General features: G+C 35.7%; 2 protein-coding genes and 1 long non-coding RNA gene across 3 annotated transcripts; all 3 read left to right on the top strand.

Annotated features, from left to right (window-relative positions):
- The first annotated feature begins 4,884 nt into the window (after positions 1 to 4,884).
- On the top strand, positions 4,885 to 8,081 carry LOC110705630 (putative disease resistance protein RGA3). Its single transcript, XM_021883531.1, has one exon. The coding sequence runs from the start codon at positions 5,447 to 5,449 to the stop codon at positions 7,865 to 7,867; it is 2,421 nt and encodes an 806-aa protein (XP_021739223.1). The 5' UTR covers positions 4,885 to 5,446; the 3' UTR covers positions 7,868 to 8,081.
- Positions 8,082 to 8,852: 771 nt separating this feature from the next.
- LOC110705631 lies at positions 8,853 to 10,110 on the top strand. Its single transcript, XR_002508111.1, has 3 exons — positions 8,853 to 8,970; positions 9,048 to 9,134; positions 9,445 to 10,110. It is a non-coding gene; the product is annotated as an uncharacterized LOC110705631 (long non-coding RNA).
- An 833-nt stretch (positions 10,111 to 10,943) lies between these two features.
- LOC110705629 (jmjC domain-containing protein 7-like) lies at positions 10,944 to 14,311 on the top strand. Its single transcript, XM_021883530.1, has 5 exons — positions 10,944 to 11,351; positions 11,799 to 12,619; positions 12,709 to 12,884; positions 13,750 to 13,808; positions 13,905 to 14,311. The coding sequence occupies exons 2-5, from the start codon at positions 11,930 to 11,932 to the stop codon at positions 13,973 to 13,975; spliced, it is 996 nt and encodes a 331-aa protein (XP_021739222.1). The 5' UTR covers positions 10,944 to 11,351; positions 11,799 to 11,929; the 3' UTR covers positions 13,976 to 14,311.
- The last annotated feature ends 339 nt before the right edge of the window (positions 14,312 to 14,650 follow it).

Below are 14,650 nucleotides of genomic sequence, written 5' to 3'. Positions count from 1 at the left end.
AGTGCTTAAGTATATGCTCTCAAATAATTGCTCTTTTTGATTTCTGGAGAGTCACACGAAATATGTGAAATAAGATGAGTTTATATAAGCTTAGATTCCTAAAACCTAGTTTCCTTAAATCACACAATCTTAGAGAATAAGATATAATGTAATTTTAGGAAAGTTTTTATCTTATTTGATTTAATCACAAAGATAGAATCAATTAAGATAAATACTCCTAGATTTTAGGTAACCAAGAATATTTCATCTTATTTCCAGCTGCACAAAATATTTTCAAGATAATCTTTTCGAAAAAATCTTTTTGTAAAATCTTTTTCCAAAACGGCAGCTCGAATACAGTGAACCTGGTTCCCCAACCTGGTTCCCTGAATTGAAACATGTTATGAAACCTGTTCCAACTTTGTACCAGATTTCATATCATACTTCAATATACTTTTAAGCACTTATATAACCCAAACATGCAAGCATACTACGGAGCATATTACATGAAAACCTAGATAACATATTAAAGCATAAATCGTCTTTTCTTCATGTAATCTTCAAGACTTGAATCTTCCTTGAATACTTCTATTATGAGCAAACAATCTTTCTTCGAAATATCTTCGAAAGGCTTCTATGCTCCAAGTCTTGGAATCAACTCAACTACTGCACATGTAACATGGTTAATGCACAATAAAGAGTATGTGACTGCTTTACCACGTAGCAACCATGGAAACAGTACATACTGGTTCCCTACCAGTACATAACACTTTTATCATATAACTGTTCCCTGTATAAAGACAAGTTAGTTCAATAAGAAAACTCATGTAAGTAATAACTTGTCTGGGGAAACAGTGTTCTATGTTAGCTGGTTCCCCAACTGTATCGAACACTTTCAAGGACCTGTTTCCCTTAGCTGTTTGTCATCATTCAAAACTATCAATCAAAACCTAAGGGACTCAACATTTACAGACTGTAATTGTAGCTAAGTAAGGCAAGAGTATGTGTATATAATGTTGTAACTACTCGTATGCTTTAATATAGATTTTAAAACCACAAAAACAGTGTTTAATTTGAGTGAAAGAGTTAAGAAGAATTGTATAATTGATATATATATATATATATATATATATATATATATATATATATATATATATATATATATATATATATATATATATATATAAAACGACATGTGACACATTGAGTTGAAGAAGATGACAGGGAAGTGTAATAGAATGATAACATATGTCTTTTTTGGTTTGCTTTTTTAAATACTAAGTATAGATTCTTCACTTAAATGTATTGCCAAATTTTTACTTGCGAGTTATAACTCATGTCATTGAATGGACTATAGAAGCAATTGCTACAGTGTATAATAGATGACACTACTCAATTGCACAAAAGACAGAAAGGCATCTTGAGAGAGGTTTAAAATAATGTCTACCAAACAGAAAATTCAATACTAAAGTTTGTAGAAAACCTCAAAAAGATTCGATGGAGTTGGATATGAAATTTTGGATCAACACAACCGGATAGGGTTGGCATTTTGAATTTTGGTCAAGTTAACCTTGGTCAATTGGGTTGATTTTGAAAATTATCTAGTCAATTTTAGTTAGGTTATATTGGGTTTTAAACTAAAATGGGTTGAAAGGAGACGAGTTTGTGCTTAGCTGGGCTAAATAAGGTCTTGGTTCGATCGAATTTGGTAATAATGAAGTTGGACTTTATCCGAGTTGGGTTAGTTGAGCATCGGGTTTGAACGGGGTGAGTCATAACTAAGTTGGGTCATAAACTCATAATTGAGTCTAACAATAAACAAGTTGTGTTAATAGGCATGTTTGATTAATCAAATAGTGAGTTAGTTTTAAAATTTATCGTGTTGGTTAGGCCCATACATATTTTAACGTTTTAAAACTGAGATAGTTATATTCAATTTGGGTTGAAATAGGTTGGATTATTAATAAACTTAATCTTTAAATATATCGTTTCCATTAATATTGAATCATGCCATAACGAGTTAGGTTTATTCATGTCACACAAAGGTTAAATACCAGATTGTTTATTAAAAACCCTAGTATTAACAACAATCACAATCACAATCACCTCTAAATCTCTAATAATGGCTGAAACTTCCTCGTACCACAAGAGAAGGAAATTGCAATCAAAGAATAAGAATTTGACTGAGAACCCCAACAAAATTAGTGTAGAAGACAGATAAAGCTCACTCCCAGACGCCCTTTTGGTTGAAATACTCTCTTTTTTACCATTAAAATCCGCCGCCGCAACCTCCGCTTTATCTAAACGGTGGCGCCACCTCTGGACTCAACTCCCCCACCTCTCATTCGACGGTGATGATCCTCCATGGAACCGTTGTCGGAAAATTCGAAAGAAAAGATTCATCAGATTCAAAGCTGTCGTACATCATATCCTCCGCCAACTCAAATCCCCACTTATCCACACCTTCAACCTTGATATTCCTGACCCTGGCCTTAAGAAGTTTCGCCCGGGGATATTGAAGTCATGGATTCGTTTCATTTGTACACGTAATGTAGCTACGGTCAAGATAATGGTTGACCATTACCTACCTCGTTCTGTTTTATTACCTTTGGCTTTGCTTGAACACCTTGCGCTAAAGGGTTATGCTGGGGATTATAGCTTTGTCCAATATCCAACTAAAGTGATTAAGGCAGAGATTGATGTTTGGGGACTTGCTCCTGATTATAGACTTAGCAAAATGCTACCGATTTTTCAAAGGATTTCTGGTGTAGAGTCTGTTAGCCTGGGTCGTAATATGTGTTTCATCAAAGCCCTTAATTACTTGGAAGTTGATGTTGGTTCAATATTCTGTAATCTAACCCATCTTATTTGGACTAAGCCTAGTGTTGGACCTGTTCATTATAACTTGGATGTCCAAAAGATGCTTCCATTGTGTTTGTTTAGTAAGCTCAAGAGGCTTCAACTATTGCAAATGGAAAGGAATGTCAATGTGAAGATGCTAGAATGCATTCTTAGTAACGCAAATGTTTTGGAGCGGCTTTATGTATCATCTTGTGATTTGGTAGGCTAAAAAAAAGACCCGGAAAAAGACCAATTATGGTGGGAATACCAGATGTATAAAACTCTCTTAGCTGTTCCAAAGAGTTCTTTGCTCAGTGAAATTGAGTTTGTTGGTATTTACATCCATGCATTCAGTAATAGGTCTCAAAACGGATTGATTGTTACCTTCAATAGTCAGATAGATTAAGTCCGTTATATGAGACTTCAGACATTCAATGGATGGAAGACAAGTCTAAATTTATTGGTAATGCAAGGAAATTCAGTATGTTTTTAAAATGATGAGTGTATCAACAGATAGCAGTTCCTGCTGTCTATGAATCGATATGTTTAACTAGATTAAGTACATACGAGTAGAATGGTTATTGTCAACCCTTAGGTTTTCCTTTCTCTATTCTTTATTTTTTTTAATGACTTTAAAACTTCCATTGTGTTTCTGATCTGTGTATTCGAAAATACTTGATAATTGAAGTTTGTTTACACGTCTAAATTTCAAATGCAATGAGAATGGAATTTTTTACATTTTTATAGCTGTACCTGTACATATTTTGTAACAGAATTTTTATGCATTGCTAATGAACTTTCTACACCTTTTGTAAGAAATGTTTTGTGCATTGTTAATGTTTTTTTTCTTACTATAATATTATGAAACTATATTTGTGTGTAAGTTTAAAAATTGAAAGGACATAAACTGATGAGAAGGAAGGAAACAGATTTCAGGCTAGCTTTTTAGCCTAAGTGATGCATTTTCTACTGTTTGTTCTTGGTTAAGGAGGATCAACAATTTCTAATTGTATCATCACATTTGGACAGCTTATAGCCTATTGTGAATTGTGATACCTAATTAAGGCCTGCTCTGCTTTTTTGCTGTTGAAATACCGCAACTTAATGCTGCTAACTGGAACGATAAGTCCCTGATAACACCCTGTTAACATATGTATTATTTTCGGGTATCTGATTTGGTTTGGCCTAAGCATATGATTGGTGAGCTTTTCAACCCTTCCTAGAAGTTTGGAAAAGCCTACACAATGATGCTAATCACAGGCTGTTATTGGGATTGTTCTGGTGCATTTATGCTTAAATCTGGAGCTTTTATTCAGATGGCTTGATCGTGATGAATACGAGCTCTAGCTTGTCAGGAAACAAAGTTGGGCATAACCTCTGGCTCCTGTTTTCTGGTAATATTTGTAACCTTTCTCCTCTCACTGTTGTATCATATATATATATGTACTTGTATGTAGTTGGTGGTTTGTTACCCTTTGTGAATCTTGTTAGATTTTGCTACCTTCAAGTTATTTATAATAAAAGAAAAAAAGGGTGGGCTCCTTCAAGTCCTGTGGTTTTATTGTTCACACCAAAGATATTTTAAGCAAAGGTAAGGTATACAAACATTAAGATCTCTTGTCAATTTGAAATAACTCTTCATTGTCTTCAGCAAGAATTTTGACAATTTGAAGATCCATGATTGAAAATATTGACATGAAGAGCCTACCATGACAAGAGAAGGTGCATCGACCCCTTAAACTCTACCACCCCAATTTGACAAAGAAAAGAATGATGAAAATAACAAAAGAAATTGACACTAATCACACTATTTATAGCCTAAAGTGGATAATTTTGTCTACCTTGGTAAGCATTATATGACACTAATCACACTATTTATAGTCACAACCTGATCATTTTATTCACACATTACTCTTAAGTTCAACGAAATAACATCTATTGTCGTATAATTGTTTATCTTCCTTTGAATTGCATCTTTCAGAATAAGTGGTCTAATAGTTTGGTAGTTTGAAAGTTCTCATTTGAAAAGTTGCACTGTGATCTCAATAATCAAATATTCTAAGCTTGAACAGTATATAAATGAACTAACAGGAGATATTGATCATGACATTAATGCACAAAAATAGCTCATGCAATAATCTAATCAGGTGTGTAGCTCAGACCCAAAGACTAGTTCAAATTAATAATACTTTGTAATAGGTTGTATATGTTATTGATGTTTAAATAAATAGCCTTCTTGGTTTCACACTGCTCTCACCAGTGAACATTCACATATTATTTTATACACAATATAGCAAAGTCCATAATTTGGCCATCATCAACATTTACAACTCCTCACAGAGATAGAGAGAAAAGGGATTGAAATACTAACCAAACAACTCACCAAAAAAAAAAAAAAAAAAAAATGGCAGAGGGGGTTGCTTTCAACTTAGCTGGAACAGTGTTGGAAGCCTTGGGTAAAGCAGCCATAAAAGAGGCTGCATCCTGGTGGGGTGCATGAGACGATTTGAAGAAGCTTGAGAAAACCATCAAGTTGATCCAAGCTCGAGTTCGTGATGCTGAGAGGAACCATGAAGAGCCAGGTGGCAGAGATTATGCCATCAAAGAGTGGCTTCGGAGGCTGAGGATGGTGCTTTACCAAGTTGATGACTTGTTTGATCTTGTCCTCACTGTTGACCGGGAGAAACAGGTGAAAATGAACAAGCAGGTTTGTATTCCCTTCTCGAGCTCAGGCACTCTTTGTTTTAACTGGAAAATATCTAGAGAAATCAAGTCTATTCGCCAACAACTTGATGAAATCAATTCAGATATTGCTGGTTTAAACCTGAATGCCTATCGTGATCATAGAGGTGAACCACAATCACTCAGGGCTCGCTTCATGAGGAATAGAGAATCAGGCTCTCATGTAAAAGAATATGTCACTGGTAGGGAAAACGACAAAAAAATAATTACTGAAATGCTTTTTGATCCTAAATTTGATGGGAAAAGGATTACTGTGATTCCAATTGTGGGGTTTGGAGGTCTTGGAAAAACTACTCTTGCTCAACTGGTTTTTAATGATGAGGGTGTTCAGAACCATTTTGATCTTACTAAATGGGTCTGTGTACCTGAGGTAGGTGATCAAAACACTGTAATTAGAAGAGTTTACCAATGCTTCACCGGTAAAGATGATTTTGATAGACTCTTATTTAGCGCGATTGAATCATGCATCCTAGAATCGGTTGAGGGTAAGAAGTATCTTCTTGTCTTAGATGATGTATGGGATGAAAGTTGGAATAGATGGTTGGATCTTCTAAGTTTGCTTGAATGTGGTGCAACTGGAAGTAGAGTTATTGTAACAACACGCTCTGCTGATGTTGCAAAAGCTGTTGGGACAACAGAAGCCCACAATCTGGGACTTCTAACTGAAGAAGAGTCCTGGAATCTTTTCAAAAAATTAGCATTCCGATCAGAGCAAGAAGAGAGTAATAATTCTTATTTGACTCAGTTAGGGAAGGAGATTGTCGATAGCTGTGGAAATGTTCCCCTTGCTATCAAGGTTGTTGGAAGCCTTCTACCTGATATTAGTGAGGAAGAGTGGCGACAAATTAGAGATGCTCGACTCTCAAAGGCAAAGGGGAAGGAAGATGGTATCATGCAAGTGTTGAAATTGAGTTATGACTACTTGCCACCGGCATTAAAGCAATGCTTTTCTTACTGTTCGTTGTTCCCAAAGGACTACGAATATAGTAAGAATCATATGGTAAAACTCTGGATGGCGCAAGGATATTTTGAGCAATCAAGCACAGGTATTGGAGAGAAATACTTTATGAAATTGTTGGGGAGGAGCTTATTTCAAGGTCCTAGAGAAGATGCTGAAGGGAACTTCAAATGCAAAATGCACGATTTAGTACACGACTTGGCTCAAGATATAGCTAGTGAAGAGATGAAACAATTGGTTGAGCCTTTAGACCAGATATCGTCAACTGATGAACTTATACATGTGAGTGCTAAATTGGAAAAGTTAGAAGATGGTGAATGGGAAGCTCCAGTGTCTTTGCTTGCTGCTAGGAGGATACGGTCATTGATACTGTTAAGATTCAATGTTAATATTGCTATCAAATCATCATCTCTTGAAATGATGGTTTTGAAATTTCAGTCTTTGCGTGTCTTAGACTTAGAGGGTAAGAAGATCTCTGTGGTTCCGAATTCTATAGGGAAGTTGAGACACCTGAGATACCTTAATCTTGCAAGAAACGATCTTATAAAATGTCTTCCTGATAATATAACAAGATTACAGAATCTGCAAACACTGAATCTTTTGAGATGCTTTAATCTTAGAGAGTTGCCTAGAGATTTTTGTAAATTGGACAGCCTGAGGCACTTGGAAATTCTTTATAGCGGTTTAAGAGATTTTCCAACAGGATTCGCGAATATGACAGCTTTGAAAGAGTTAGATGTATTTATAGTTGGGAAAAACAATGGTATAGATTCATTGCCACCCTTGAACATTAGTGAAAATGTGGATTTTGAATTCAGCAAGTGGCGGAGTGATGCTGTTGTGGAAGCACAGAGGGCAAATTTGAAGGACAATACGCATTTGGTACGTCTTAAGTTAATGTTTGGATCCATGGAAGTTACTCCTGCAGATTTCGGTGAATTGGATAGAATGTTAATGTCCTTGCAACTGCCTCCAAATCTTAAGAACATTTTTGTTCAGCAGTACAAAGGAGTTGAGATGCCACGTAGATGGTTAGATGGGTTATCTAAGCTTGTTTTCATTCGTATTGAGTATTGCAGAAATTGCAGAGTTCTCCCTCACATGAGTCGGCTGCCTCATCTCAAAGAACTTTATCTTTCTTCAATTGATAGCTTGGAGTATGTAGAATATGAAGATGACATTTCGGTTTGTGATGTCTACTACCCATCTTTAGAAGACTTGCAATTATTGGGTTTGATGTCTCTAAAGGGGTGGACAAGACCATCAAAGGGTGATAATGATGGTGAGCCAAGGCAGTTGTTGTTTCCTCGTCTTTTGAAAATGAAGTTGATCACTTCTCCAAGTTGATGTCAATGCCTCTAGCGCCAAAGCTGGAGTCATTAAGGGCTCAAGTAATCAATTGGAAGGTGTTTGAATCCAATCTGACATCAGTTGATGATGAGGAAGCATCTTCTTCTTCGACAACTCTTTTTACTTCATTAAAAGTTGGATATTTCTATCTCTGTCAATCAGTAGTAGGTTCACTAATCTACAGAGTATACAAATAGGCTGTTGCAACGAACTGACAAGTTTGATGATAGAGTCGTTAAATCCCATTAGACATCTCCAAATTTATAAGTGCAAAAGCTTGAAAAACATATCAGTGGGAAATATATCTGTCCTTGACACACTGATAATTGAGGGCGGTGATAGTGACTTGGAAGAAGAGCTCTCTCAAAGCATTGCTTGCTTAACCACGCTTCAGAAACTTGAAATCAGTCATTTCAACACCTTGAAACAACTCCCAGAAGAGATGAGCAACCTCTCCTTGTTGCGTGAGCTGAAGATTGTTGATTGTCCAAAAATGGTGTCACTTCCACTATCATTATTAGGCCTTACCTCTTTACAAAAGCTTTGTATAAGCAGTTGTCCAGATATGAAAGAAAGATATGAGAAGTCGAATGGCCAAGATTGCCACCTTCTCCAACATATTCCCAATGTTATATTGTGAGTTTCTGAAACCTGCATTTTGTCTCTATATAATTTTATGTTTGAGTGTTTAATGTGAAATTTAAATATGGGATAGTAAACTTTTGGCATTTTGACTTCCTTCGATTAAGGTATGCATGACTTTATTAAGTACAATGTAAAACATAATATGTAGGTAAGTTGAATTGATGAGTACATTCGATATTAAGTTTAGATTATATTGTTGAATGAAATTGAAAGGACATAGACTGAAGAGAAGGAAGGACACAATTGTCAGACTTGCTCTGTAGGTGATGCATTTTCTACAGTTTGTTCTTGGTTAAGAATCAACACTAATCATATCTTCACATTTGGGCAGCTTTTAGGCGTTATATTGTGATAAGTGAGAACCAAATAAAGTCTGCTTCTTCGTTTTTCTGTTGGTTTAACGCGACTGATGTCTACCAGAACAAAGATTTTCTGATGAACAATTCCATGCTGCTGTAAGTTTAATTGAATTGCATTTTCCATTTCTCATCCTACTCAATTAGTCGTTTGACACTGCTATTGTTTATTGCAGCTCTTCCCATATACTGATAACAACAGAATTGTACGTTTGAATAATAGTCTCAAATCAGAGGAACTAATCCATGCTAACCTCACAAAGGTGATCCTGCAAACTATAGGCTTCTAAAATTTCACTTGAATTATTATGCCTATTTCCTTTGATAAGCTGAATTTTATGAATCTGTATTTTGGGTTACTAAGTTGTTTATTACAGGGAAAAATTAAGATTTGCTGTACATGTTTACCCTTGTGCCACTCTTAGTCAGATTTCAATGTGTGTTAGTCTTATGACAATGTACATACAGCATGACTGCATGAGTACAGCTTTGGAGCTCATTAAAAGTGCTTTGTGCATTTTACCACTCCTGCTCCTTGATATGTCATAATTTGTTATTGCTCGATGCTTTCAGGGATTTTGAAGATTGTGGGGTGCATTAAGCTGCAAGTTATTGAGGAGAAAAACAGAAATCAGCGATGCATTGTAGGATTGTTGTACTAAAATGATGATGGTGACTGTTTCGATGCTCCTTAGTGATGCCAGGCCGTCTGCATCAATAGATAATTGATGCAACCGGTGATACACCAAGAATCAAGCCAAATGCAATTGCACAGGGGTGCAATTTTTTGTTTGACGCCATTTAATTGTTTCCTGAATTAACCACCTTGGTGTTTGTGTGGGGTAAATCAAGGCCCTTGTTTTATGTTAATAATTTCGGTAGTAGACTTGGATTGGCCTGAGCGGCTGAGCATATGGTTTGTGGAGCTTTTCAACCATTCCTAGAAGGTGGGAAAAGCTTACACCACAATGATGCTAATCATAGGCCAGTGTCAGCACTTTGGGAACATATGGGGCATCAATTCAGATGGCATGATCATGTATATGAGCTACAGCTTGTCAAGAAACAAGCTGGACAGAAGTTCTGTTTTCTGGTGATATTTGTAACCTTTGTCCTCTTAATCTCTTATAGTTGATATCTTATGTATGTAGTTTGTGGTTTGTTAACCTTTGTGAAACTTGTTAGACTTTGTTCCCCTTATATTTTTTAATAAAAGAAACGGGTGGACTCCTTCAAGTCCCGCGGTTTTACTCTTGACTCCAAACTGTCAATTCCTCGAGTTATGTTATACTTTTTTTTCAACTAGATTAATTATCTGTCCATTGATCAAACTCTGTATCGAGTGATATAAGTCCCAAAATGGATTGATTGTAACCTTCTAAAATCTGAATCTTGCATTACATATTTACAGCATGAGTACATCTGGTGAGGCATCTATAAGTGGTCATTGTCGTCCTAACTCGAGCTTAAAATTTTTTTTCCTAGGTAATGCAAGGAAATTCAGTGTGTTTCTTTACCTCATGAATGTATCAGCACTCAGCAGATAGCAGATATCAATTCCGGCTCACTGACAATCTTCCTCTTATGTTATACTGACTGCATGTATAACTAATTGCTGTTGAGTAATGTAGACTAACTTCAGTAGAATGGAAACTGTCAACTGCTCAACCTTTTAGTTTCCTTTGTTTAATTTGCTTACCGCCTTTAAACAAAATTACAATGTAATTGTGATCGGTTTATTTGGATTTATTAACTCGGTATGTGAATTTTAAGTATGTGCATTGCTAATGTACTATCTGAGAGGCTATTCTACGCTTACTGTTTGCTGCACCAAATATTGCATCCATTACTAAACAGACTAATTTGAGAGGTCTTGACATGTCTCCTCCCTCCACTCCCATCTGCTCTCTTCATTACTCAGTCCTGAGTCCTGTACCTTAGTCAATTGGATTTTAATCACTAATTCACTATCAAAACCCTTTTGCATTTGGCACAGTTCCTTTTGTATCTACATATTTTTCGTAATCCTTTAATTTGATCAAAATTTGTTAATTTCATTATCATATTTTATTTTGTTTATAAAAAATTAATTGTAATTTAATTTAATAATGGTTATTGAAATTACCGATACATAAACTAACCTAGAGTTGAATAAGTAATCTTAATAACCTTATTTAAAGAAAAAAAAATCTTAAAAACCTCTCATCTCTTTCATTCCCTTTGTTCATTTCATTCCGTTCCATTTACCGAGTTTATAACAAACGCCATGAGGGTACTTGCAGACTTGCTCTTGGAGACTTTGACAAAGAATGCCAAAAAATGAGTTTCGGACTTACTAGTCAATAATTAGTAATTCGCTCTCTTTCCCACACTCCCTCGCTGTCATTCGACTTCTCCTCACTCGGTCACTCCGATACTCCCTCAATCCCTCTCGCCGGAGCTCCGTCCTCCGGCCACCGGATCCCCGCCTCCAAGTCCAGGTACCTGATTTGGTTGATTACATATTTTATATTTATTAACTTAATTCTATTAATCCCAATCTAGTTCACTTTATTTTTTTGAGTTATTGATAAATATTTTGCATTAGTTGGTTTGAAATCTGATATATCACCATCTTGTATGTTTGTTTGATTCTATGTTTCTGGAAATTATAGCTTAGTTTATACTTGTATGTAATCACACAAACTCTAGCAAATTAGTAGAACTTGTTTTGTTTATTTGATACAAGTTTTGCTTTTCTCTAACACGATCACAAAAAATGGTCACATAAAAACATAAATGATGAGTTGTTATTGAAATTGAGTTTAGAATTGTTATATAATTATATTTCATTTTAGTATAATCTTGGTGGTTTAAGTAATTTGATTTTAATGTTTTACAAATGTACTCCGTATTTTTCATGTAATTACTATGCCCAATTTCTGCAGGTAATTTGTATTTGCAAGGAAGCTGTTTATGGTGGAGTGTGTTGGGACTTCATTATTATTAAGTATATGATCTATCTAAATCGTCGTTTTAAGTAACCCTATAATTGTGCAATCAATAGAATTGACTATCCATGGTGAAAAAGTGTGGATTTGGCACAGCAGAAATAGAAACATTATGGGAGGAAGTTAGGGAGTTAAGCCTCGGTACCTCTACCGAGGTAGAACGACTTAACTCTCCTCCTTCCCCTGTTGAATTTCTTAGGAATTATGTGGCTCCCAACAAGCCTTGCATCATATCCAATGCCCTTGATCACTGGCCTGCCCTTTCGTTATGGTCTTCTGACGACTACCTTTGTCAAGCCCTTGAGTCAGCAGAGGTGTCTGTCCATCTAACTCCTAATGGTCGAGCTGATTCTTTAGTCCCTCATCCTGCAGACTCTTCCTCCCTTTGTTTTGCATCTGCACATGTAGAACGCATGTCCTTTCCTGATGCTTTCCGCCTCATCTCTGATTCTGAAAAGAGTGAGAATGTTGTGGCATATGCTCAGCAACAGAATGATTGCTTTCGGACTGAGTACTCGGTTTTAGGTTCAGATTGTGATACGCACATTGATTGGGCCTCTGAAGCTCTAGGCTGTCTTCCAGAGGCTGTCAACCTTTGGATTGGTAACAATCGGTCTGAGACTTCCTTCCACAAAGACCATTATGAAAATCTATATGCTGTTGTTTCTGGTGAGAAACATTTTCTTCTGTTGCCACCCACAGATGTTCATCGTATGTACATTCGTCCATACCCAGCTGCAAACTACTCCTATTCTCAGGTTTCTATAAATTCTAAAACTTTCTTGTGCATCATTTATCAATTGGTCTCTTAGGGTTCAGGCGTTAAAGTTTGGTTTTATATTTGCAGGATACAGGAGAGTTCAATTTGGAGCTCGATGATCCAATTAGACATGTCCCTTGGTGTAGTGTGAATCCTTATCCACCTAAAGGAAGAGAGGAGAAGGAACACAATGAATTTCCTTTATATTTTAATGGGCCAAAGCCATTTCAATGTACAGTCAAGGCTGGGGAGATGCTATACCTGTAAGTTTCATTACTTAAATCTAATGTGCCTAGCTACTATGGTTCGTTTTTTATCTTTAGGATAGATACGAACAGATATAAATATATGGAGTAGAACTAGTTTTGCTTCAAATTGCTAGTTGAGCCCTGAACTTTTACTGTACTTTTGGTTGAACTTGGGTGGCCCCTATTGGCTATAAATGGTATATACTTCTAACTTATTGGCCATGGAATTTACATATCCAAACTTAGTAAGCATGAGCTTATTTTTCTGAAATAAGTATAAAAAAGGTGAGAAAGGATCCATAATTGTTCCCAATAGTAAGTTTATTGCTTATAACCTATTTCGAGTTTTAAACAGCTTTAATAAGGCTTTCCATATTACATTATTCAATTTTATTGCCTATTGGTTTTCATGTATTGTTGATCAGTGATTGATCTTATCATCAGAGTTATCTCATTGATCACCATCATTTCCTTCTTACACCCCCCCTGAAAAATGAGGGATACCCTAGAGGCCTAGATGCATTCTTGGATTGAAATCTGTGATAAACTACCTTTCTCTGTATGAACTATGAAGGGCATATTTTAACCATTTCTGAAAATTCTCTTTTTTTTTATTCCTCACCTAATTGAATCCTTGAGGAGTATCTCTCATATGTTCCAGCCTTTAAACTCGAGTCCTTGACTGTCAGTACCCCTATCCCAAGTCGTAATAGCTGTTAAGCCGCCTGTTAATACTGCAACCCATCGTTCATTGATCACATGTAGCAATTAGATCTCTTGGTTAATACTTGTTTTAGTTGTTTAAATGTTGACATCCTGTGTAGAACTCATTAGGCTCTACATTGTTGCTCATGCTATGTGACATTTTTGTATATTGCAGGCCTAGTATGTGGTTTCATTATGTGAAGCAAAGCCCACGCACCATTGCAGTCAACTATTGTAAGAAGCACTTTGAACCACATTGTTCTTAATCTTTAGATTTTTAGTATCGGATAATTGATTACATATGTTTAAGGTTTCATCTTGTTCTTGCAGGGTATGATATGCAATTTGAAATGAAATATGCTTACTTCAATTTCTTGCAATCGATTAATCCTATTGCTTGAAGAGTGTTTCAAAAATGGGTTGCCTGGTGCTTGTTCTCATATTTTGAGTTGGTCATTTTGGGTTTTGGCAGATATGCTGTATCAATTGTAATACTTGTAGGTACTTGAATCTGAATGGATTGGCTTTCAGTTTTGGAGAGCAATTTTGTAGACAAATTCCATGCAAATTTTCTTCTTTGTATCCAATTTTAGTATTCTTCGTAGGAAATCTAAGCTTACACTACATTAATTTTGGGGGTGAATTATTTTTATTAATAAATAGTTTTTTTGAAAACTAGGGTTCAAGAGTTGTAATTGATGAATATTGTTACTCAATAAAATTGAAATTGCTTTTAATCCCTTGTTTCACTATGCGTATTACTTCATCCTGCTAATCCATGTCATATACGAAGTACATTTTTCTGTTTTAATTTATTATATCAATCCTTCGCTAATTTTTTTTCCTTCACTATTTTCCAGCTCATTTCTTCTTTTTCTTCCTCTTCCAAGCTCGCCGATTCAGAGATAAACGACAAGAGCTTTACGAGAGATGTTTTCCTCGAATTGTATCCATGATTCAAATAAATAATACTTCTTAAGTTATATTTAATACTCGTATGAACTAATAGTATGAAATTAATACGCAAAGTAGAAGAGGATTTCAATTTTCAACTCAATCAGTATACAAAACATAAT

The sequence above is a fragment of the Chenopodium quinoa genome, unplaced genomic scaffold (genome assembly GCF_001683475.1).
Source record: "Chenopodium quinoa cultivar QQ74 unplaced genomic scaffold, ASM168347v1, whole genome shotgun sequence".
NCBI lineage: Eukaryota > Viridiplantae > Streptophyta > Magnoliopsida > Caryophyllales > Amaranthaceae > Chenopodium > Chenopodium quinoa.
The sequence above is the reverse complement of the archived record's forward strand: the minus strand, read 5'-3'. Positions and strand labels throughout refer to the sequence as shown.